At 35.2% G+C, this 23,604-nt stretch overlaps 2 protein-coding genes across 2 annotated transcripts in view; both read right to left on the bottom strand.

Annotated features, from left to right (window-relative positions):
• Window positions 1-136: 136 nt before the first annotated feature.
• On the bottom strand, window positions 137-15,207 carry capn1a (calpain 1, (mu/I) large subunit a). The gene is made up of 22 exons (XM_073833698.1): window positions 15,084-15,207; window positions 12,988-13,234; window positions 10,500-10,569; window positions 9,569-9,687; window positions 7,971-8,104; window positions 7,654-7,822; window positions 7,313-7,396; window positions 7,141-7,226; window positions 6,988-7,062; window positions 5,966-6,126; window positions 4,286-4,455; window positions 4,194-4,205; window positions 3,802-4,013; window positions 3,680-3,719; window positions 3,532-3,597; window positions 2,921-2,978; window positions 2,761-2,825; window positions 1,408-1,476; window positions 1,226-1,304; window positions 876-989; window positions 734-792; window positions 137-652 (listed from the first exon to the last, which is right to left on the bottom strand). Exons 2-22 carry the CDS (start codon window positions 13,231-13,233, stop codon window positions 626-628), a joined length of 2,115 nt encoding a protein of 704 aa, XP_073689799.1. The 5' UTR covers window position 13,234; window positions 15,084-15,207; the 3' UTR covers window positions 137-625.
• A 1,244-nt stretch (window positions 15,208-16,451) lies between these two features.
• The window catches only part of capn2a (calpain 2, (m/II) large subunit a), a 21,173-nt gene continuing 14,020 nt past the window's right edge, over window positions 16,452-23,604 (bottom strand). Inside the window, exons 12-21 of the mRNA XM_073833696.1 lie at window positions 22,994-23,205; window positions 21,690-21,726; window positions 21,532-21,597; window positions 21,365-21,422; window positions 21,228-21,292; window positions 21,069-21,137; window positions 20,200-20,278; window positions 19,967-20,083; window positions 17,656-17,714; window positions 16,452-17,566 (exon numbers count right to left, since the gene is read on the bottom strand). Coding sequence (XP_073689797.1) covers window positions 17,543-17,566; window positions 17,656-17,714; window positions 19,967-20,083; window positions 20,200-20,278; window positions 21,069-21,137; window positions 21,228-21,292; window positions 21,365-21,422; window positions 21,532-21,597; window positions 21,690-21,726; window positions 22,994-23,205 — 786 coding nt within the window. The 3' untranslated portion in view covers window positions 16,452-17,542. The remainder of the gene's footprint in view (window positions 17,567-17,655; window positions 17,715-19,966; window positions 20,084-20,199; window positions 20,279-21,068; window positions 21,138-21,227; window positions 21,293-21,364; window positions 21,423-21,531; window positions 21,598-21,689; window positions 21,727-22,993; window positions 23,206-23,604) is intronic.

The following is a 23,604-nucleotide window of genomic DNA, read 5'->3' as shown; positions in this document are numbered from 1 at the left end:
GTCAAAATTTCGTGCTAACATTATGAATAATTAAATTTTACACAATTTACCATTAAATTCTCTAATATGACTCACTTGTAAGGACGTTTCAGATTTTTGGAAGTGTTTTCAGAGCATATGAAATAAGTTATGTAAGTTTAGTACAACAACAGAGTTTATTCTGAAGCTCTGGTCATAGGAAATCAGTGACAACATCACACAATTATGCATTGTGCATCTAAAGTTTTTTTTAACAGGATGCATTAGTTCACCTCATAGGAGAACATGCAGTGCTGTGGTTTATTTATTTATTTATTTTTCCTATGGCACTATTCATAGACAGCCTTTTGGAAATAAAGGTTGGTCTTCTGTTAGGACAAACTGCAAAACATGCACATGATGTTCCTCAGCCATTCCATCAGGCATTACAGAAGCGATGAGTGGAGGTCCTCTTCAGACAGCATTTCTTGTGTTTCACAGTAGAGGGTTTTTCTTTGCAAGATATATTACAATCGAAAAATAAATCTTTATAAATCTAGTAGCACTTTATTCTAATGAGGTTATAGTGGGATTGTTGCATGAGGAGTTCAGCATTGAGGCACTTTGCAGCAGGCTCTTGAGTTGGATGTTCATGAAATGGTCTACCTCAACCGCACATGGTCATGACGAGCCACTACACACACAAAAAGAGTGATTAGTGTTTTGAAGGTAGTCTGTTATAACATTTGAATATCAAGAAATCAAGTCAGAGCACCTCAGATAGGTTCATCTCAGCCGTTCCTGTTCCATCTCTGTCTAATTGCTGGAAAGATCCTACAAGGAAGTGCAAGACTATGAAAACACACTGGGATAAAGTGTTTTATATTTAAAAATGTGATACAAAAAGAAACACTTACTGAACATGGCTTCCAGTTTGATCAAGCAGCAGACAAAGTTATCAAAATCGATCACCTCGTTCTCAGCATATCTGGCTACAAGAATCTGGTTGAGTCTGTTATTGAGCTTAAAGCCTGTAAAAAAATGCACAGGATGGTCTTTCAGAGAGAACTTCAGTGACACTAACTTGTAAATACATTGTTCAAAAAATTTGGCTTGGTAATAATATTTTTTTAATGTAATATGTATAATATTTTAAGTCTTATGCTCAGCAAAGCTGCATTTATTTGAGCAAAAATACAGTAAAAACTATTATTACAAATATTATTATTTAATTATTTGTTTGCCAATTATAAAACAAATCTTTTACCTGCTGATTCTACAGCCAGACGCATCTCATAAGAGCTCATAGTCCCTGACTTATCAATATCAAACTCTCTGAAGATCCCCTGAGTGGAAAAGAAAGCATGAGATATTTATTTTGAACACTGTATTAAAGAATCTATAAGACATTTGAAAAGAAATAAAAACTTGACCTAAGGTACTACTTACCAACATCTTTCTTACTTTGTTCCACAGGATCTGAAACTCTACTAAACCCAATCGTGCACTACCATCTTTCTGATGAATGGAGTCAAGAGTAAAAACAGATGCAGAATTGTCTGATCACGAAATGGCATGATATACATATATATAAACTGTTTCATAATTTAAAAAAAATCAGAAAAACAGATTACAAGATAGACGATCCAAGGTCCCGATCTGAATCAAAAGATTCAAGCCACTCCGAAGTCCCGATCTGTATCAAATAATTTGTGAACCTGCTTAAAAATCCAAATCTGCATCAAATGATTCACAGTACACGAACCCGCTCTGAAGTTCCAATCTAAACTGGGAAGTCTGAATCAAATGATTCACAATACGCAAAGTTCTGATCTAAATAAAATGATACACAAACTGGCTCCAAAGTGCGGATCTTAATCAAACGACTCACAAACCTGCTCCGAAGTGCTGATCTAAATCGAATGATTTGGCAACCTGCTCCGAAGTCCCAATCGAAATTGAATGATTCACAAAACACACTTTGATATCTTGATCTGAATCAAATAATTTGCAATCCGCAATCCAATCTGAGCATATGATTCACAACCTGCTCCAAAGTTCCAGTCTGCATCAGATGATTCACGAACCCACTTAAAAGTCCAAATCTGCATCAAATGATACATGGTACATGAAGTCCCAATCTAAATCAAATGATTCACGAACCCGCTCTGAAGTCCCAATCTAAATCAAATGATTCAAGCTTTGAAGTCTCTGAATCAAACTTTCTCCAAAGTTCCGATCTGAATTAAATGATTTGTGATCTGCGATCTGATTGGAGCATATGATTCACAACCCACTCTGAAGTTCCAGTCTGTATCAAATGATTTGTGAACCTGCATAAAAGTCCAAATCTGCATCAAGTGATTGATGGTACTTGAAGTTCCAATCTGCATTAAATGATTCACCAACCCAATCGAAATTGAATGATTCGCAAAATGCGCTCCGAAGTCCCAAACTGAATGAAATGATTTGAAAAATGTATGATGTTAAAATAAATTCCAAAGATAACATCCAACACAAATCTACTAACACATTCAGGTGACATAAAAGGTTTTCTGCTAAGTAGTAAAAACACTCCATTAAAATGACAAGCTGCACCTCAAAATGCATGTTAGACGGAAATACTGTGCATTGTGACTGAGTTTTACATTGTAAAAAATATTGGAGAAATTATCATATTGTATCTGATTGTATTAGTCTATATAGAGTGATAGTAAAAAAAGGTAAATGGGAGAAGCAAATGAACACAAAACAGCTTAACAACATGTTAAAAAGGATTATCATTCAACTGGCGAAGGATACATCCAAGAGGTTGACCATAGTTCTGCAGGACTCCATGCTGAAGCCATCTGTCTTTAAATCCTTGTCTGAGAGAGAAACAGCTCATTCAGATCAGATAAACAGGTTCAGTTTGACTGCACTGACCCCAAGTCTAAGAAAAAGAGTGTGTTCTGTTACTCACGTTTGGACACTACTCTGTTGAGAATAGTCCTGAGCTCACGGACAGATATCTCCATATCCTAAAATGTTCAAAAGTTCATATTTATATGCAATATTATAACATTAGAGGACCATTTGTGACCCTGGACCACAAAACCAGTCATAAGGTTAAATTTTACAAAACTGAGATGTATACATCATATCAAAGCTCAATAAATAAGCTTTCTGTTGATATATGGTTTGTTAGGATCGGACAATATTTGGCCGAGATACAATTTGAATATCTAGAATCTGAGGGTGCAATCAAAAAAATCAAAATACTGAGAAAATCACCTTTAAAGTTGTCCAAATTAGGTTCTTAACAATGCATATTACTAATCAAAAGTTACATTTTGATATATTTATATTAGGAATTTTACAAAAAATCTTCATGGAACATGAACTTTACTTAATTTCCTAATGATTTTTGGCATAAAAGAAAAATCAATAATTTTGACCCATACAATGTATTTTTGGCTATTGCTACAAATATACCCCAGCGACTTAAGACTGGTTTTGTGGTCCAGGGTCACATTTGTATCTAAACCTAAGCCTTCATTCAAAACTAAAAAACAGTTTTATATATTTACTCACCTCCCCAGCCAGCTGAGCAAACAAGGCCTTGAAAGAATCATCAATGTCATCCTCTGTAATTTCTTCCTACAAGAAAAAACAAAAAAGCCAAGTTCATTCAACAGTCTAAAGAATATGGCATCTCTGGCAAATCTCTGGCAAATCTTACCTCATCCTCAAGGTCAGCTAAAATCTCATCATCCAACTCCCTTTAAAAGAGAGAAAAAAACAACAGATTCAATCGTTATAGAATAACCTTCCTAGAGTGCCTAAACAAGAACACACACTCACTCTGTCTGTGACTGCTTTTCAGTGAAGACTCGTAGGACAAAATCAGCCTCTTTGCTGGGTTCAAAGGTGGAGGGGACGATGATGTATTCACCGGGAGGCAGGCGGAGACGAGTGCTCACCTCCCGCAGGTTGATGAAGGTCTCAGAGCGAGCGCTTGATGAGTGTGTCAGGAAGAAGTCCTTTTTAAGGTGGACGTTCTGACAGCCTGCATACTTCAAACAAATGGAAATTACAAATATGTACGGGATGCAAAATTATTCTATTGTTACTGCACTGTGACTAATCTAGAGGAAAATTCAACCTTCTGTTTCAAAACTAAATGACCTGTTAATGGATGTATACAAGCCGTAATGATGTGGCCAAACCTAGAAATTGTTGACATGGCTTCATACCTCTTCAGGAATCTGCAAGGAGAAGAAAAAAAGAAACAATTAGGCTTTGTTTACCTTATTGTCTCTCAATTTAAATATATTTGGCTTCTCACCTCATAGATAGCAAAGCCGATTGTGTGCATGTCCTGTCCTTGGCGGCGGTGCCGTCTGCGGTCTTTCTGCATTAAAGCCACCAGGAAGCTGCAGGCCACTTCTTCATCCTCTGGGTCATCATCTTCCTCCAGCAGTGTGATCTTATACTGTGGATTGATCCAGAATGTGTCTGCCAAATAGTACAGGAACATGTACCAGTCAAGGGTTTAATCTGAGATGATTTATGCATTAATATTAATATTGTTCATCTTGTTCGTGATATGATGCTTAATGCACGTTCAAAGGTTTGTGGTCAGTAGGATTGTTTTTGAAAGAAATTAATACTTTTTTTCAGCAAGAATGCATTCAATTGATTTAAAGTGACAGTAAAGGTTTATATAATGTTACAAAAGAGTTCTGCATCAAATACATGATGTATAAAGGATATATAAAGGAATCCTAGAAAAACAGTATCAGTGTTTCTACAAAAAAAAAAAATAAAAAATAAAAAAATAAAGAAATTAAATGATTTTTTTTTTTCTTGAGCACCAAATAAGCATTTTAGAATGATTTCTAAAGGATCATGTGATGCTGTGGACTGGAGTAATGATGCTGAAATTTCATTTTGCATCACAGGAATAAATTACATTTTAAAATACACTACAAGTCAAAAGTTTTTGGACATTACGATTTTTTATCTTTTTTAAAGAATCTTTAGCTCACCAAACCTGCATTTATTACGTTACATGATCCTTCAAAAATCGTTTTAATATTCTGATTTGCTGCTCAAAAAACATTTAGTTTTATTATTATGTTGAAAACAGCCAAATAAAGTGTTTTTAAGTTTGATGAATAGAAAGTTCAAACGAACAGCATTTATCTGATTTAATTTATCTTTTGTAACATTATAAATGTCTTTATTATCACTTTTGAGCAATTTAAAGCATCCTTGCTAGGTAAAAGTATTAATTTCAATTATTTCTTTCCCAAAAAAACTAAAGAAAATTATACTGACTACAAGCTTTTTAAATGGTATAGTGTATAATGTTACAAAAGCATTATTACTTCAGTCTTCAGTGTCACATGATCCTTCAGAAAATTATTTTAATATGCTGATTTGCTGTTCAAAAAAATTGACCAGAAGTGATGAGAAAGACATTTAAAATGTTACAAAAGATTTCTATTTTAGATAAATGCTGAATAGAAAGATAAACTTTCTATTAATCAAAGAAAACTGAAAAAACAGTTATTTTTAAAAGTAAAAATATATTTGGATCAAGCAGAAGCTTGGTGAGCAGAAGAGACTTCTTTAAAAAAAAAAATCAAAATCTTACTGTTCAAAAACTTTTGACTGGAAGTGTATATTAAAAAAGAAATGTTGCTTTAAATGGCAGCAAATCACAATATTACAGTTTTTTTACTGCATTTATGATCAAATAAATGCAGCCTCTGTGAGCATAAGACTTTTAAAAAAATATATAAAATCCTACCAACCCCAAAACCTTTAAATGGTAGTGTATATTCAAATAAACAAATTTACAGAAAAAACAATTAATTGGCAATTGGATTTTTATCATATTTTTATAAACCTATGCCCCACCTATGTTTCCAGCAGTAGAGAAGTCCACTATGACCAACAATACACCTACTCTCTGACCTCAACTGATAAAACCGCTGAATGTAAACAGGGCGTTACTCACTGGGATGGTTTCTACATCCTCCCGCTGTACTGCCTCTCCGCCAGGCGCCGTGAAACTTGATGGTGTTCCAGTGGTTCATGTCATCATCGCTCAGAGCATCAGGGGTCAGATTGCAAATCTCCAGTCTGGAGAACTGCCGCAAAAACTCACTGAATGACATCCTGGGGACAAAGGGAAATTTTCTCTACGCTGCAAGAGTATACAATGCTTTTTCGGTCTACTAATGTGTCAAGTCACCCAAAAATAAAAAATAGACATAGATGAGTTTTTGGAGAAATTTAGCACTGCATCACTTGCTCACCAACAGATCCTCTGCAGTGAATGGGTGCCGTCAGAATGAGAGTTCAAACAGCTGACAAAAACATCACAAAAATCCACAAGTAACCCACACAACTCCAGTCCATCAATTACAGTCTTGTCATCTAAAAAGCTGTATGTTTGTAAGAAACAAATCCGTCATTAAGATGTTTTAAAGAATTAGTTCACTTCTAGAACTAAAAGAACATTTTAGAAATTCAAACTTGCTGGGACCATAGAAGTCCACTATATAAAATTATTTACAAGTCCTGAAATATTTTCCTTAAAAAACAATTTCTTTATGACTGAAGAAAGAAAGACAAGTGTAGATGACAAGGGGGTAAGTAAATTATTTGTTAATTATTGTTCTGGAAGTGAACTAATCTTTTAACAGTTGCTTCTGCCCAAAATACTCCAAGTTCATAATCCAAAATGATGATTTCTCTGTTGTCCTTTCACATCAAAATCCACCAACACTTGTTTAGAACAGTTCTTCACTTGTAAACTGTGCTTGATTTCTCTCCTGATTCAAATGAGACAACTTTTTTTGGTTTTTATCAGCTGTTTGGTCTCTCATTCTGATAGCACCCATTCACTGCAGAGGATCCACTGGTGATGTAATATTAATTTGCTCTAAATCTATCCCATTGAAGAAACAAATTCATCTAAGGGTGAGTTTTTTGGGTTAACTATTCCTTTAATTTTTTAGCACTGATAAAGCTCACCAAAACTCTCCATCCTCCATTTGTAAGTGTGATTCATCCTTCTCAGATGGATCGATTTCATCCCATTCAGGGGAGCTGGAAAGGAAACATATACAGTCTTCTTACTCAATGACTTGGGCTGAACTGAAGAAGTGTTTCTGCGTTATTTCTTACTTGTCGCTCCAGGCTCCCGTCCATTCAACCTGACCCCATGGGTTACGGATGCGGATAAGCCTCTCTGTACGACCCCTAAATTCCACCTGTCAAAGAGAGATTGCACACATGAAGGCAGACAAAATTAAACTCAAATGTGTTTATGATGAGGAACATATACTGGGAGTGTCACCTGTTTGAGAGCAGTCACTGAGTAAGCATGACCCTTAACCAGCTTCTTGAAAGTCACAGATTCCATGTCAAAGGCACTGGTGATCTGGTACGCAATCACAAATAATAAGTTAATCTATTTCTAAATCTTACCTTTCTGTCCCTTGAAAGCGGTAGTTGTGTTGCTGTCTATACAGGGTCAGTAAGCTCTCGGATTTCATCAAAAATATCTTAATTTGTGTTCTGAAGATGAACAAAGGTCTTAAGGGTTTGGAACCAAATGAGGGTGAGAAATTAATGACAGAATTTTCATATTGGGGTGAACTATCCCTTTAAGTGAAGTATGGTAAATGACGTTCTCACATCAATAGAGCAGCCCAGCAGGGAGCCTCTTTCCAAGGCTTTACTGATGATTCGATACAGGTCTCTTGGAGCTTTCCGCAGCTCGTACATCTCTGAAACTCCTCCGGTGAAATCTTCAAAACCCTCAGTGGTTGATCCTCCAGAGAGAGCTTCATAAGAGCCATTTAGCCTTGTACAAAACATACACAAATACAAGTGAGGATACTCTAGTTATATGGTAAAATCTTCAAGAAAGAGACAGCCTACTTTTATAAATGATTATTGGTTAGTAAGAACACATTTTGCTGGCCTTTACCAAAATGTCTATCAGGACATACTTAGCATAGGCTTTTTCAACCAAGGCACTCCAGAACTCATTCCCCTCTGCTGAATGGACAAACATGAGCTCGCCGTCTTTGACCGGGAGCCGATCATCAATCACAACATCGACCCATTCGCCAAACTGCCAGAACTGCAGAACAGATGAAAGCAGACGTAATTAACCTAACATCTAGTTGACAGACAGTGATTAATAAGAAGAAAAGGCTGAGAGGAATCCGAATTAAAGGTGTGGGCACATTAATTTTTGCAGGTTGCAGAGTGACTATTGTGTGTTTCATACCTGGCTACTTTATTGCAATAGACAACTGACCTTTAAATAGTTTTTTGCCTGTAAAATTTTCCTAAAACGCTAAGGTGACTGCACCTTAAGACTAACATAAAAAAAAAATTAACAAAAGTTTACATACACCTTTCAGAATCTGCTAAATGTTAATTATTATACCAAAATAAGAGGGATCCTACAAAATGCATGTGATTTTTTTATTTAGTACTGACCTGACCTGAATAAGATATTTCACATTGAAGATGTTTACACAATCCACAAGTTAAAATAATAGTTGAATTTATAAAAATGACCCTATTCAAAAGTTTACATACACTTGATTTTTAATACTGTGTTTTTACCTGAATGATCCACAACTGTTTTTTTTTTTGTTTTTTTAGTGATAGTTAGTCCTGAACAGTTAAACTGCCTGCTGTTCTTCAGAAAAAAAATCCTTCAGGTCCCACAAACTCTTTGGTTTTTCAGCATTTTGTGTATTTGAACCATTTCCAACATTGACTATGATTTTCAGATCCTTCTTTTCACACTGAGGACAACTGAGGGACTCATATGCAACTATTACAGAAGGTTCAAATGTTCACTGATGCTACAGAAGATACTTACATATTCCCCAGAAGACAAAGTAAGTTCAATTTACCCTGATCTTCAAAAACTAAAAAAAGTTTTTACCCCCTGACTCTTAATGCATCATTTTTTTTCTTTCTGGATCATCAGTGAATGTTTGAAACGTCTGTAATAGTTGCATATGAGTCCCTCAGTTGTCCTCGGTGTGAAAAGACGGATCTCAAAATCATTCAGTCTTTGCTGGAACGGGTAAAAATGCTGAAGCACCAAAGAACTTGTGGGACCTCTTTTTCTGAAGAACAGCAGGCAGTTTAACTGTTCAGGACAAACAAGGGATTCATAAACAACTACCACAAAAACAAAAGTATTAAGAATCAAGAACTTTTGAACAGGGTCATTTTTATAAATGTGTAAACGTCTTTCATGTGAAATATCTTATTCAAGTCAGTACTAACTAAAAAACAACATGAATTTTGTATGATCCCTCTTATTTTTTGTAGATTCTGCAAGGTGTATGTAAACTTTTGACTTCAGCTGTATACATTAAATTGTATAAATTAATAAAATTAATAACAATAATAACTTATTTTATAAAATACAAAAATTACGTTTAAAATCTTAATTTATGTTTCAGTCTAATTAATGTTTGTCTATTAAAATATTTGAAGAATTTTAGCATGAATATTAAAATCAAAACTTCTTTATTTTCAACAAGAACCTCTAGAGGATGCAATTGTGTTTCAGAACCTGAAAGTGGAATATTCCAGCATAGTCATCTTGAAAGCTCTGTCCATGAGGGACGACCCTATGAAGGAGTCTTTCATTAAGAGTCAGCGAGGCTATAGCAGCGAGGAGCCAGCAGTCACCTGATCCAGAAAAAACAAAAACAAAAAAAAAACAAAACAGATGAGGCAGGGAGAACAGTAATAAAGACACTTATTCAAAAGCAATTTAAACTGTAATACCAAAATCCCTAAATATGCTCGTCATTATTTTGTCTTTATATAAAACACAGCAGTTGAACTAGCAATCTACAACCAGCAGGGGGACACAGACAAAGAGGTGTGGTTTATTTTTACTGTGAGGCCTGTGTGAACCCATTCCTGTTTACATCCCACTCAGATCTCCAACTCAGAGCAGAGGAATTTTCCACAGCCACAGAAACCATAAGGGGCCCGTGCTGGGCTGAACACACAGTACCAGTGTAGGCTTTCAATTGTTAAACTGTAAAGGTAACTACATGAAAGTAGGTTATTTATTAAATCCCATTAGTCCATTTGTAATATTCCATAGTTTTGACGTCTTTCTATAATTGCAAATGAGGGTGTGTGCAGACTTTTGCCTGCTATTGTATTTTATAGTTTTATATTGGTTATGTAAAAGCAGTTCAAATATGTACTCTACAAGGGCGGTAACATAAAAATCTGACATGCACACTGATTCAGATAAGTTGGCACAATTACAAACATGCACTGACTCAAGGTCAGTGGGAAGTGGATGAGTCACACGCAGACACGCCTCAGGTCAGTTATATGAGCTGCTTTTTCTGTGGTGAGTCAAGCTTTAAGTTTTACAGGCCTAGAATCATTTAGAGGGGATTCCATGACACGTAATACCTACCAAGACACTCTTACGAACTATGCATACTGAATGACTTTTGTACAAACAGAAAACTTACCCAGAGCTCCTTGACAGATGTCTGTCCTTGAGGCTCCACCCACGATGAACTGAGGATCATCACAGAGCTCCTGCAGAAAAAGAGGGATTAGAGGGGCTGAGACTGGAACTGGGCAACCCAAAGGTTTTATGTTTGAATAAATCAAGACTATATAAGAATAGTTTAGCCAAAAATGAAAAAGCACTGTCATTTTGTAACAAACCCATATAGTTGTTAATTTAGTTTTTTTAAATATATGTATGCACATTTTTTGTCTTTTTGGTGTCAACATGAACTGTTAGTGTATGGAACAGTGTTATTTTGCCATAATTAAAAGTTGTTGTTTTTTGTATGTTCTGTTTTCATTGTATTTTTCCATTTTTATTAGTTTAGTTAGTTTTTTTTAATTCATCCATATAGTTCTTATTACGGGTTCAAGTGCGTAGCGATGAAATCCTATTGTAATTGTTAGAATGGCCAAGGATCAGCAATCTCCACATAAAACTGATCATGCAGACCAAACCATAAGTCGTAGAGACTTGAAACTTGGAGGGATGGTAGTACTCACACCGCCTACAAAGTCACCAAGGCTCTCCCCAATTGGCCTGATGGGGGCGCTACAGTGATCAAAAGTATGAAATTGCTCATAACTCCTAAAATGTTAGTAGTATGCTCAAGTGTCTTATGTCGTTGGAATCCTTGGCTTACACAGGACAAAAGGCATATCAGATTCATTTGTGAGCCTGCAATGTTTTTTTTTTGGGGGGGATTTTTAGAAAAAAATAGTCCCAATCGGAACCAAACTAGTGCAGAAAGACTCTCTGGAGAGTGGACATCAGTAATTATCAAAAAACGTTTCACTTTTAACTCTGCATCACAAAGAGATGCCAAAATGTTTGAAAGGGGCTGGGGCACTTTTAGTAAAATGCCTATAACTCCTAAATGGAATGAGATATCTTTGCCAAACTCAGAACACTTACAGTATGTAAGAGCTCAATTTGAGGTCACAGAACAAAAATTCTAGAGCTTGACCCTTTCGTGGCTATAAGAGGGAAAAAACATTTAAAAAATGGCTATACCTACACAACCATTTGTCCTATTAACATGAAAATTGCTGTGCAGTGTGCACGTTCTTGGTCCAAAGTGCCACAATTGTCCATAAGGACATCTCAAAAAACATGGCCGCCATTGGCTGATGAATTCTGAGACAAGGTTAACAGAGGCTGATCAGAAAGATACTCAGTGGGCCTGGTTGACTCACGGCCCCAAAGATTTGTGAGAAATTTGAAATAAATCGCATTTTTCAATTTTGTAAATAATTTTACACTGTGTGGTTTTGATTACATGATATTTGTATCATAAGATAGAACTCCTCATTTTGGATAACTTTGCCTCTAGAACCATTGCTGTCAATCAAATCGTTTGTTAAATGATTGAGAAGATGTAAAAAAAACTACTTTTGCGAACTAGTCCTAGGTTTTTCACTTAATCTGGAACAAAAACATTGCAACAGTGCAATTCTCTGGACTCTCTAAGTCAATAATTATAATTTTTTTTTAAATGTACCCTTTAGAAAAGGGGCCTGTTCAAATTCACCCATATTCCTATAAAGCCTAAAGGAAAGCTAAAACTTGACAAAACCTGTTGAGCACATGCAACAGGTGATTCTAAACAAGCATGCAAAGTTTTAAGGAAATCAGACCACAGCTGACGCTATAACAGTCATAAACATTAAAAAACATAATATTTCTGTGGTAAATTACCTGGATTTGCCAAAATGCTTTTTTAAAGCATTGATTTAGTGGTTATAGGTTAGATAAATAATGTCTTTTTAATTATGTGCTTAAATGCCTTAAAGCGTTTGAACCCCAACAATCGCTGCTTGCAGCTATATTTAATTTTTATTTCCGTTTTAGTTTGTAGCCATCAGGTTAAAAAATGTTGCTTTGGCAAATAGCTAAAATTAAATAAGTATAAGCTATTTTATTTTGAGTAACACTTTTGAATGGTTTTAGTTTTAGTTAACTATAATAACCATGCTGTTGAAAATTAGGTATTTTTGTGTATTGTGCTAAAAAACAACCGTCTCTGGAACAACATGGACGTAATAACTGCTACCACACCTATGTTCCCAGAGAAACCTACTTATTTTCTGTACTGAATTAACAGTAAGCCATCTGAATGAAGCCACCTTAGAGGAATCATGTGTACCCTGACTAAGTGTGTCTACACAAATGTAATAATCCATGTGTATGTGACTTTATAATAGCGACAACAGCTGCAATGGAGTGAAGGGAGGGGTCTGTGCGGTTATAAACATTCTGACTATGAACTGCAAGGATTGGGTGGGTCATGTGACACTGAAGACTGAAGCAATGGCTGACTGATGAAAATTCAGCTTTGCCTTCAGAGGAATACATTTTCCAAATATTGCTGTTTTTACTGTATTTTTCAAAATAAATGCAGTTTGTTAGAGGCAGCGTAACAACAAAGCATCTTTTTCCCTTACCGTAGGGCGCATCCATTCCACACCCTGGGTTTTGGAGGAATATGGGGCAAGTTCTTTGAAGCCAAGAGAGGGTGGTTCGGCAGGGAAGCAGGGATCTTCGAACAGGTAGCCTCCTTCCAAACACTCCTGTTTGAGGGCCTCAAAGTTCTGGTTCTGGAAGTGTAAAGCCTGCTCAAAAGACCCCACGCCTTCTGCCTGTAGCCTGTTAGCACTGATCTGTGCCACGATTCCTCCATATGTGAACATGCTGGAGCCGTGAGATGCAGAGCAGGTATAAATAGCCAAACTGATAGCAAAGTGATTCATACTCAAATACTTAAATCATTTTGTGCCTTTGTGTAGACATTGAGTACATTGCATTGTCTTGCCATAACAAAAAAACAGACAAACAAAGACTCTGTCATTGACATATAAATGCAAATTATGTACACTATTATGTACAAAGCTTTAAAACAAAGCTGTCACTGGGCTACAAAAAGTCTAAAAAGTACCCTTTTGTACATTGTTTACCCCTAAATGGTAGACATTAGTATCTTAAAGGTACATATTAGTACCTAAAGTGTACAGATTTGTACTTTTTGAAAGGGTACAGCACTAGTGACAGTTTTGTATCTTACATGAGCGTTTGGGATCTCATCAGAGGTTTAAACGATAAAACAAATATATATATACTAATCAAAATGAGGCATTTTTAGCTTTGTGGGTGTTAAACATTAGTAGAACATGTTAATCTGATGAACTGGACAGCTGGTAATTGGAAAAATGGCCCAAAATGTTTAGTTTAGAGAAACGTCGTGCATCATTTGTTTTGATTTTTCGTATCTTAGGGAATTTAACTAAATATTTGAACACTTATTTTAGTCTTCAAATACAATTTAGTTGCACTGAAAGCTGTTGGCATCAGTTAGATTACTAAAAATGTTAGTTATGTCAATTATGCATGTTATTCTATATCAGTAAGGTTAAAAATGTAAACTCAGTTAGGTCTAAATGCTATCTTTGATAACTGTGATGAATGCTGCACTGTGGCTCTGGCTAAATATGTGACCCTGAATCACAAAACTAGTCGTAAGGGTCAATTTTTAAAATAGATTTATTGATTTATACTGAACAAGTAAGCTTTCTATTGATGTATGTTTTGTTAGGATAGGACAATATTTGGCTGAGATACAACTATTTAAAAATCTGGAATCTGAGGGTGCAAAAAAATCTAAATATTGAGAAAACTGCCTTTAAAGTTGTGCAAATGAAGTTCTTAGCATTGCACATTACTAATCAAAAAATAAGTTTTGATATATTTACAATAGGAAATGTACAAGATACCTTCATGGAACATAATCTTTACTAAATATCCTAATGATTTGTGGCAAGAAAAATCGATAATTTTGACCCATGCAATGTATTTTTGGCTCTTGCTACAAAAGTTAGACTCATAATCTGCTCAACAGAAATCTCACTCAATTTTCAGACTCTTATATTGACATGCAAAATAATTGTAAAATAATTATCTCTCTGCATCAATGACTGCATTGTGCTGCTGGCCTCAAAACACAACAGACTGAGGGCCTCCCATTCATTTCAACACAAATCACGTTAGTGTAACTTCACAGCCTGCATTGTTTTGAGATAAATGTACAAAAACTATTAGCACTTCGAGAAACCCACTACAGGGTTTTTTAAAACATTCATTTTATATTTAACATTTTAAAAACAGCTTTTGGTGGCTATTTAGTAAGTGTTTATGGTTGTTCTGTACATTATTTCATTTCTAAAATGTATGGCATGCCAAATATTTTGTCGTGTTGTCTTAGTAACTCCAGTCAGCCTTTACAAATCACTGCGGTTCATTTAATTATTAATTTCAATTAATTTTCAACTAATTTCAAGTTGAAATTTCTAGCGATACTCCGCTAGCCGAAAACGTTTTCATGCTTCAATATGTGCATAACGTGCATTATCTGACGCTGGATAAAGTGTTCAATGCGGCAGACTACAGCAGGCCGACGGAGTCCAACAACACGGACAGGACAAAACAGAACGAAATAAATGTCGACATGATTCAATGAGGGCAGAAATACAAAAACCGCTAAACTTGCCTTGCAGCTGCGGTCCTGTCAGTCTCTTCTGTAAGAGGGCTGTGGGATATATACAGTTATATTCACCCGAAAGATAAGCGCTTCACTGTATAGAGCTTCGGTGTGTGTGTGTGAGAGTCCAGAGGAGGCGGGGCGATAAACACTGAGACAGACAAGTTCACTTGTCACCAAATACCGGCTGCGTTACAAATAACTGGTCTTGCGAGGGTTCCTTAATTACGGCTTGAACTTATCTAACGGAAAAAAAACAACAACACAGTATATAAATAAGCATACATTCTTTCATATATGTGACCCTGGACCACAAAACCAGTCATAAGGGTCATTTTTTTATATTTATATTTATACACCGATGAAAGCTGAATAAATAAGCTTTCCATTGATTTATGGTTTATGATAGGACAATATTTGACCGAGATACAACTTAAAAATCTGGAATCTGAGGGTGCAAAAAAATCTAAATATTCAGAAAATCGCCTTTAAATTTGTCCAAATAAATTTCTTAGCAATGCATATTACTAATCAAGAATTAAGTTTTGATATATTTACAGTAGGAAATATCTTCATGGAACATGATCTTTACTTAATGTCCTAATGATTTTTGGCATAAATTAAAAAAATCAATAATTTTGACTCATACAATGTATTTTTGCCTATTGCTACAAATATACACGTGCGACTTAAGACTACCTTTGTGGTCCAGAGTCATATAATATATATCATATATTGCTTGTTTCAGACAGTATATAATTTTAACAGTGATTTCAAATATGTCAGTATTAACAAGAAAAGTTTTAAAATGGTCAGAATGTGCTAAATAGACTCTAGCGAAAAAAAATAAGGATGTTTCCTGCACAAGCGTTTTCTGTACAGTGACAAATATTAGTACTGTCATTATCACTTTAGTGTAAATTTATGCACATTAAATATTAAAATGTATTTCATAAATGTTTAAAAGAATTAAATGTATTTTTTTAAATCTTAAAAAAATCTTAAAAATGTATTTTATATTTGACAATATCCACCTTTTTCTTCCCGTAAGAGTGGGCATGGCCATTTGTAGATTTTATGGGTCTAGCTTCCGGTCTCATCCATATCCAGCTATTTTAAGCTGTAAAAAACAGCTCATTTTGCTGCTTGATATTGCCATTTTATTTTAATTGTCTTTATTATAAACACACTGGTTTGTAGTGCAAATGGTTTTATTGCAGTGTGTTATTCTTCTTGTTTCTTCTGATTGTGCAAGTGTAGCCAAAATACAGTTTGGGCTGCGCGAGCCAAACATTCAATTGTATGTAAAAAATTATTGACATGAATGACAGAAATTCTCCTAAAAAGTCGACACACAATAACTTTAACACTGGAAAATAATGTAACAAATAATAAAAGATTTTATTTGTTTCTCTACAGCAACAAGGCCGTGTTTTATACGCATTTATAAATTCCAAATGATCCAAACAACACATTTTATTTGCATTTACACAAAGAAGATACCAGTGCTTGCAAGGCAGTAAAGACAAGTAAACTTGGTTTTAGCTTGAATACTTAATTTCATTAAAAAGTATAAAGTCCACAGAAAAAATCTAACAAAATTATCAACAAAAATTTCAATGAAGTTTGTGCACTGAATCAAAATGACAGTCTTGTGGCTTTAAATACCACCTGCACTGAAAAGCAATAGCAAATCATGGTTCTTGACTGTTATAATGTGGCTGTTTTTTTATTCACTTAAAGACATTTCCTATGATATATCCCATTCAAGCATGAATCCACCTTTTTCTTCCCTGTAAATAAATTTTATGGGTCTGGCTTCCGGTCTCATTCACGTCCAGCTATTTTTAGCTGTAAAAAACTGCTTGTTTTGTTGCTTGATATTGTAAATTGGTCTTACTATGTTGTTGTAATGTATTTTCTTAATTATAAACACACTGGTTTATAATGCAAACAGTTCCACCATTTACTGCATGATGTTATTCTTCTCGGTATTTCTCTATAGTGAAACGGAAGTCTCTCTAATTTCACTACTAGCTTACTGTCTTTTGTTTTTACATTTTCTTTAATGTGAACAGTGCTTACTTAAACAACCAGCAGGACGATGTGGTTGCTTACTGGCCAAAAGTGTTCACCCCCAGGTTTGATATAATAATCTGGTCCCTATATAACTTTCATTGCTCTTTCTATATAAGTCTATTTGACTAGGTGAAAATCATACATCTGATCATTTAAAGTAATTGTGTAAAAAGTAATTTGGAGCAGCAAAAAATCATAACAGTGATGCCTTGCAAGCACTGTAATAAGAGGAAAGTGCCATACAAATAAAACAACAGGCAAAGTACGATGGACACATTTACAAATTCCAGTTGGATCAATATACTAATTAAGCATTTAGTTAAATGTTGCTTTTCAGTGATAGATAACTAGCACAATAAAAATACTATTCATAATAATCCTCTGGGACTTTAAACCATAGCAATCGTCAGCCACTGAAAAAAAGAATTAAAACCATTTTAAATGCTCGAAATGAATCAATATTAAGTCATACAGTACTATAAGACTGGAAGACATTCAGTACCTGGAAGAAGTCCAGCTCAATGAAGCCACTGCTGTCTACGTCAATCCTTTTGAACACTTCTGCAATAGTTAAAAAAGAGAATTTGCTTTTAATTGATATATAAAAAATATAAACGAAAAAAATACATGCAACAAAAATAAACAAAATCACATTATATAGTACAGTGAGGGAAAATAATAATTTGATCCCCTGCTGATTTTGTACATTTGCCCACTGACAAAGAAATGATCAGTCTATAATTTTAATGGTAGGTTTATTTGAACAGTGAGAGGCAGAATAAGAAGACAACAAAAAATCCAAAAAAATGCATTTAAAAAAAGTTATGAATTGATTTACATTTTAATGAGTGAAATAAGTATTTGACCCCTTCGCAAAACATGACTTAGTACTTGGTGGCAAAACCCTTTTTGGCAATCACAGAGGTCAGACATTTCTTGTAGTTGGCCACCAGGAGGGATTTTGTCCCACTCCTCTTTGCAGATCCTCTCCAAGTCATTAAGGTTTTAAGGGTTACGTTTGGCAATGCGAACCTTCAGTTCCCCTCACAGATTTTCTATTGGAATTAAGGTCTGAAGACTGGCTATGCCACTCCAGGACCTTAATGTGTTTCTTCTTGAGCCACTCCTTTGTTGCCTTGGCTGTGTGTTTTGGGTCACTGTCATGCTGGAATACCCATCCATGGCCCATTTTCAGTGCCCTGGCTGAGGGGATGAGGTTCTCATCCAAAATTTGACAGTACATAGCCCCGTCCATCGTCCCTTTGATGCGGTTGCAGTTGTCCTCTCCCCTTAGCAGAAAAACACCCCCAAAGCATAATGTTTCCACCTCCATGTTTGACGGAAGGGATGGTGTTCTTGGAGTCATAGGCAGCATTCCTCCTCCTCCAAACACAGCAAGTTGAGTTGATGCCTAAGAGCTCGATTTTGGTCTTATCTGATCACAACACTTTCAACCAGTTCTCCTCTGAATCATTCAGATGTTCATTGGCAAACTACAGACAGGCCTGTACATGTGCTTCCTTGAGCAGGGGGGCCGTGCAGGCTCTTCAGGATTTCAGTTCTTCACGGCGTAGTGTGTTACCAATTGTTTTCTTGGTGACTATGGTCCCAGCTGTTTTGAGATCATTGACAAGATCCTCCCGTGTAGTTCTGGGCTGATTCCTCACCATTCTCATGATCATTAAAACTCCACAAAGTGAGATCTTGCATGGAGCCCCAGACAGAGCGAGATTGAGTTATTTTGTGTTTGGTGCGAATAATTGCACCAACTGTTGTCACCTAGTCACCAAGCTGCTTGGCGATGATCTTGTAGCCCATTCCAGCCTTGTGTAGGTCTACAATCTTGTTCCTGACATCCTTGGACATCTCTTTGGTCTTGGCCATGGTGGAGAGTTTGGAATCTGATTGATTGCTTCTGTGGACAGGTGTCATTTATACAGGTAACAAACTGAGATTAGGAGCACTCCCTTTAAAATAGTGCTTCTAATCTCAGCTCATTATCTGTATAAAAGAAACCTGGGAGCCAGAAATCTTGCTGATTGATAGGGAATCAAATGAAGAGTTCAGATGCAAAAGCCTCTAAGTCCATCTGACATTTTTCTTTAAATAAGCATTTTTATCAGGCTCCTATGTATAGGTTTCTACCTAAGTATGGGAACCGGTACTTCTGATTGGGCTGAGACTGGGATTTACTGAGTTTGAAGTAAAAGTATTTGATGGATGTATACTATGTGTAGAGAGCATTCACACAGTATCATTATCTCATTTTTGACGGAGGTGGCATTTTTAAAATGCGTTTTCTGGATTTTTTTTGTTGTTATTCTGTCTCTCACTGTTAAAATAAACCTACCATTAAAATTATAGACTGATCATTTCTTAGTGGGCAAACGTACAAAATCAACAGGGATTAAATAGTTTTTTCCCTTACTGTATGTAAGAAAGAATTGCCTCTGGAACACTGAATTACTGCAAACATGCTGCACACACAAGCTGGTTATGTAAGTCATTAAACATTGTAAGACATTTTTACATTCTAATTAATTGAAAGTTGAAAAAAGTCTAACTTGAGGCAATTCAGAAAGTATGTAATGAATAAAGTGATCAACAATGCAGTCAACAAACCTTAAGTACTTTATAGCCATACAATTATATAAAAAACCACACACACACACACACACACACACACACACACACACACACACACACACACACACACACACACACACACACACACACACACACACACAAACACAATTGAAACCTATAATTAAAAACATATTTCAACCAATCAGAAAAAATCAAACTGTTCTTACTGAACATCATCTCCAGGCGCATCACACAGGACACAAAGTTATCAAAGTCGATCTTCATGTCTGCATCTCCATAGCGTGCAGCCAGACACTGATGAATGCAGTCATTCAGAGAGAATCCTGTGCAACGATTACCAACAACTCAAGTTACTTTGAGGTTTCTTTGAAGTTTTACTTGTTGCTCCTTAATTAAAAAATCTTTTTGAAACGAAAACTTTGAACAAAGGTCACTGTACCTGCTTCCCTTAAAGCCATTCGCATCTCTGGTGTGCTCATACAGCCAGACCCATCCATGTCATTCTTCTTATAAATGACCTAAAATGAAAAGGATTTTATCCCAAGACAGCTCATGAAAATTTGCAAAGTAGTATTTTTGACTTTCTATGCCACACTTAAAGGATTAGTTCACTTCCAGAATAAAAATTTCTCCATAATTTCCTCACCCCCATGTATCCAAGATGTTTATGTCTTTGTTTCTTCAGTCGAAAAGAAATTAATGTTTTTGAGGAAAACATTCCAGGATTTTCCTCTATATAATGGACTTGAATGGTGCCCAATAGGTTGAATGTCCAAATTGCAGTTTCAATGCAGCTTCAAAGGACTCTACACGCTCCCAGCTGAGGAATAAGGGTTCTTTGTCTGTGTACTTCAGTTCTTATTTTCTCCTCCAAATTCAAAATCATCTGACATCATTGTTTTAAATTTTTTTTGTAAAGGGCGTTTGACTGTCTTTGCACATTTATTTTGTAAACATTGGGTCGATACTTCTAAGACGAGGATTCATGGTTAAAAAGTATCTAAATTTGTATTTTTTTTACAAAATTACCAATAGTTTCACTAGATAAGACCCTTATTCCTTGGCTGGAATCATTTAGAGCCCTTTGAAGATTCATTGAAACTGCAATTTGGACCTTCAACCCATTGGCTCCAATTGAAGTCCATTATATGGAGAAAAATTCTAAAAATGTTTTCCTCAAAAACCTTAATTTCTTTTCGATTGAAGAAAGAAAGATATGAACACCTTGGATGACAATGACATAGGGGTGAGTAAATTATTAGGACATTTTTATTCTGGAAGTGAACAAATCCTTTAAGACAAACTTACCAGATACTTTTGAATTTTCTTCCAAAGAGTGGCAAACTCAGCTAACCCCAGTTTACCATTGCCACTTTCCTGCACTAGAGTTAAGTCAAACTGCTTGTGACTTTGAGAAATACTGAGAAGTTAAACACAAATGCATGTTGGACTATTTGTGAAGGATACATCCATGAGGTTCACCATGACCCTACACGTTTCCATACTAAAACCATCGGTCTTAATATCAGTTCCTATAAGGACAAAACAAATTGTTTACTAAATATCTTTATGTTTTTATTTAAATGATAACAGAAAAGACTTACTTTTTGCGACTATTTTGTTGAAAATGGTTCGCAGCTCAGTGGCAGAGATCTCCATGTCCTTAGGCAAGAGCAAACATTATTACATTTTTATGTTTAATTGGACAAACATGTTTCTTGTTAATCAAGGTTTAATTTATGAATATTATGCAGGGTCTAAAATAACTCACATCTCCTGCAAGTTTAGTAAACAGTCCCCTAAAGCCAGAATCAACCTCATCTTCAGATACCATCTCCTGAGGAGTCAGAAAAGAGGTTTAATGATGGTATTCATATAAATAAAGTCAATGCTAGCATTTTAAGAAGAACACAGGTAAACAGGACTTACATCTTCTATGTTTGCCTCTATAGGGTCATCACATTGTCTGAAGGAAATAAAAGAGTAGATACAAAAACATACTGGTGTATTGCATACAAAAGAGAATATCACAGGTCTTATAGCACCTCTCCTTAAAAAATATACACTGCCGATTTTTAATGAGTCTTTTATGCTTATCAAGGCTGTATTTATTTGATTAAAAATATGAAAAAAACAGTAATATTGTGAAATATTATTCCCATTTATAATATTGTTTTTTTCTATGTGAAAATACTTTAAAATATAATTTATTTTCTGTGAAGCAGCACTAAATTTTCATCAGCCATTACTCCAGTCTTCAGTGTCACATGATCCTTTAGAAATAAAAAAATTCAGCTTTTCTTCAAAGGAATAAATATGATATTAAAGTATATTAAAATTGAGAACTGTTATTTAAAATTGCAATAATATTATAATATTTTTCTGTATTTTTGATCAAATAAATGCAGCCTTGATGAGCATAAAAAACTTCTTTAAAAAAACATTAAAAATCTTACTGATCCCAAACTCTTGATTACATATGTGACCCTGGACCACAAAACCAGTCATAAGGTTAAATTTTACAAAACTGAGATGTAAACATCACATGAAAGCTCAATAAATAAGCTTTCTATTGATGTATGGTTTGTTAGGATAGGACAATATTTGGCCGAGATACATCTATTTGAAAATCAGGAATCTGAGGGGGCAAAAAATTCAAAATACTGAGAAAAACACCTTTAAAGTTGTCCAAATTAGGTTATTAACAATGCATATTACTAATCAAAAATTACATTTTTATATATTTACAGTAGGAATTTTACAAGAAATCTTCATGGAACATGATCTTTACTTAATTTCCTAATGATTTTTGGCATAAAAGAAAAATCAATAATTTTGACCCACACAATGTATTTTTGGCTATTGCTACAAATATACCCCAGCGACTTAAGACTGGTTTTGTGGTCCAGGGTCACATATATGTACAATGTTTACAGTGACTACATGTATTTTGACTACAAACTCTAGGAAAAATAAATCATCTGCTGTCATAGTTTGATAAACGAATGAATGAATAAATAAATAAATACACAAGACACAATTTCCTTTAGGCCACAGAATTATATAAAAAAATACTAACTACATTTTTTGACAGGTTTCTTAGAATGACTTGTAATAAAGTAATAGAGTTTCGGTTGATCATATGTTGAAGACACTACAAGTACAGTAACTGAAGCATTGTCTTCAAGAGCTTATAATAATAATTTAAATCAAGAAACCAAAGTAGTCCTTACTGCATCTCAGACTGTTTCTCGGAGAACACACGCACACAGAAGTCTCCGTTCTTGTGTGGTTCGAATGTGGAAGGGACGATGAGATATTCTCCAGGAGGAAGTTTGAAGCGGGTGCTGACTTCTCTAAGGTTGATAAAGGTCTCAGATTTAGCTTTCTGAGCGTGGCTCAGGAAATAGTTCTTATCCAGATGAACGTCCTTTTGCCCACGGAACTGCAATGAGGTGATCAAGAACCAGAGGAAGAATGAACTAGATTTCTACAATTTCTGAAAAAATGTGGCTGTTTGTCTGAGCAAAAGTCAATGCTACTAGGGTTTTTGCTAGGGCATTTCTAGGTGGTTGCTTGGTGTATTTGAATGGTTTCTCTGTGGTTACTATTGAGTAGTATTTTTATCAAAACACAAAAAGAAATTAAGGCTTTTAAGGTAAACATTTCAAGATTTTTCTCCATATAGTGGACTTTAATGGGAGCCAATGGGTTGAACTCCAAACTGCAGTTTCAGTGCAGCTTCAAACGGCTCTACATGATCCGAGTCGAGGAATAAGGGTCTTATCTAGTAAAACAATTGTTCATTTTCTTAAAAAAAAACAACTAAATAAATATACAATAC

Source organism: Garra rufa, chromosome 2 (genome assembly GCF_049309525.1).
Source record: "Garra rufa chromosome 2, GarRuf1.0, whole genome shotgun sequence".
Lineage (NCBI taxonomy): Eukaryota > Metazoa > Chordata > Actinopteri > Cypriniformes > Cyprinidae > Garra > Garra rufa.
This window is presented reverse-complemented; position numbering and strand designations above follow the sequence as displayed.

What these genes read in the sequence shown, in the direction of transcription:
- capn1a (XM_073833698.1), bottom strand. Translation starts at nt 13,233, where the DNA reads ATGTTCACATATGGAGGAATCGTGGCACAGATCAGTGCTAACAGGCTA. An exon ending in AGGATGTAGAAACCATCCCA is followed by an intron (nt 4,456 to 5,965) that starts GTGAGTAACGCC and finishes ACTATTTGGCAG; the next exon opens with ACACATTCTGGATCAATCCA. An exon ending in TAGCTGACCTTGAGGATGAG is followed by an intron (nt 3,598 to 3,679) that starts GTAAGATTTGCC and finishes TTTTTCTTGTAG; the next exon opens with GAAGAAATTACAGAGGATGA.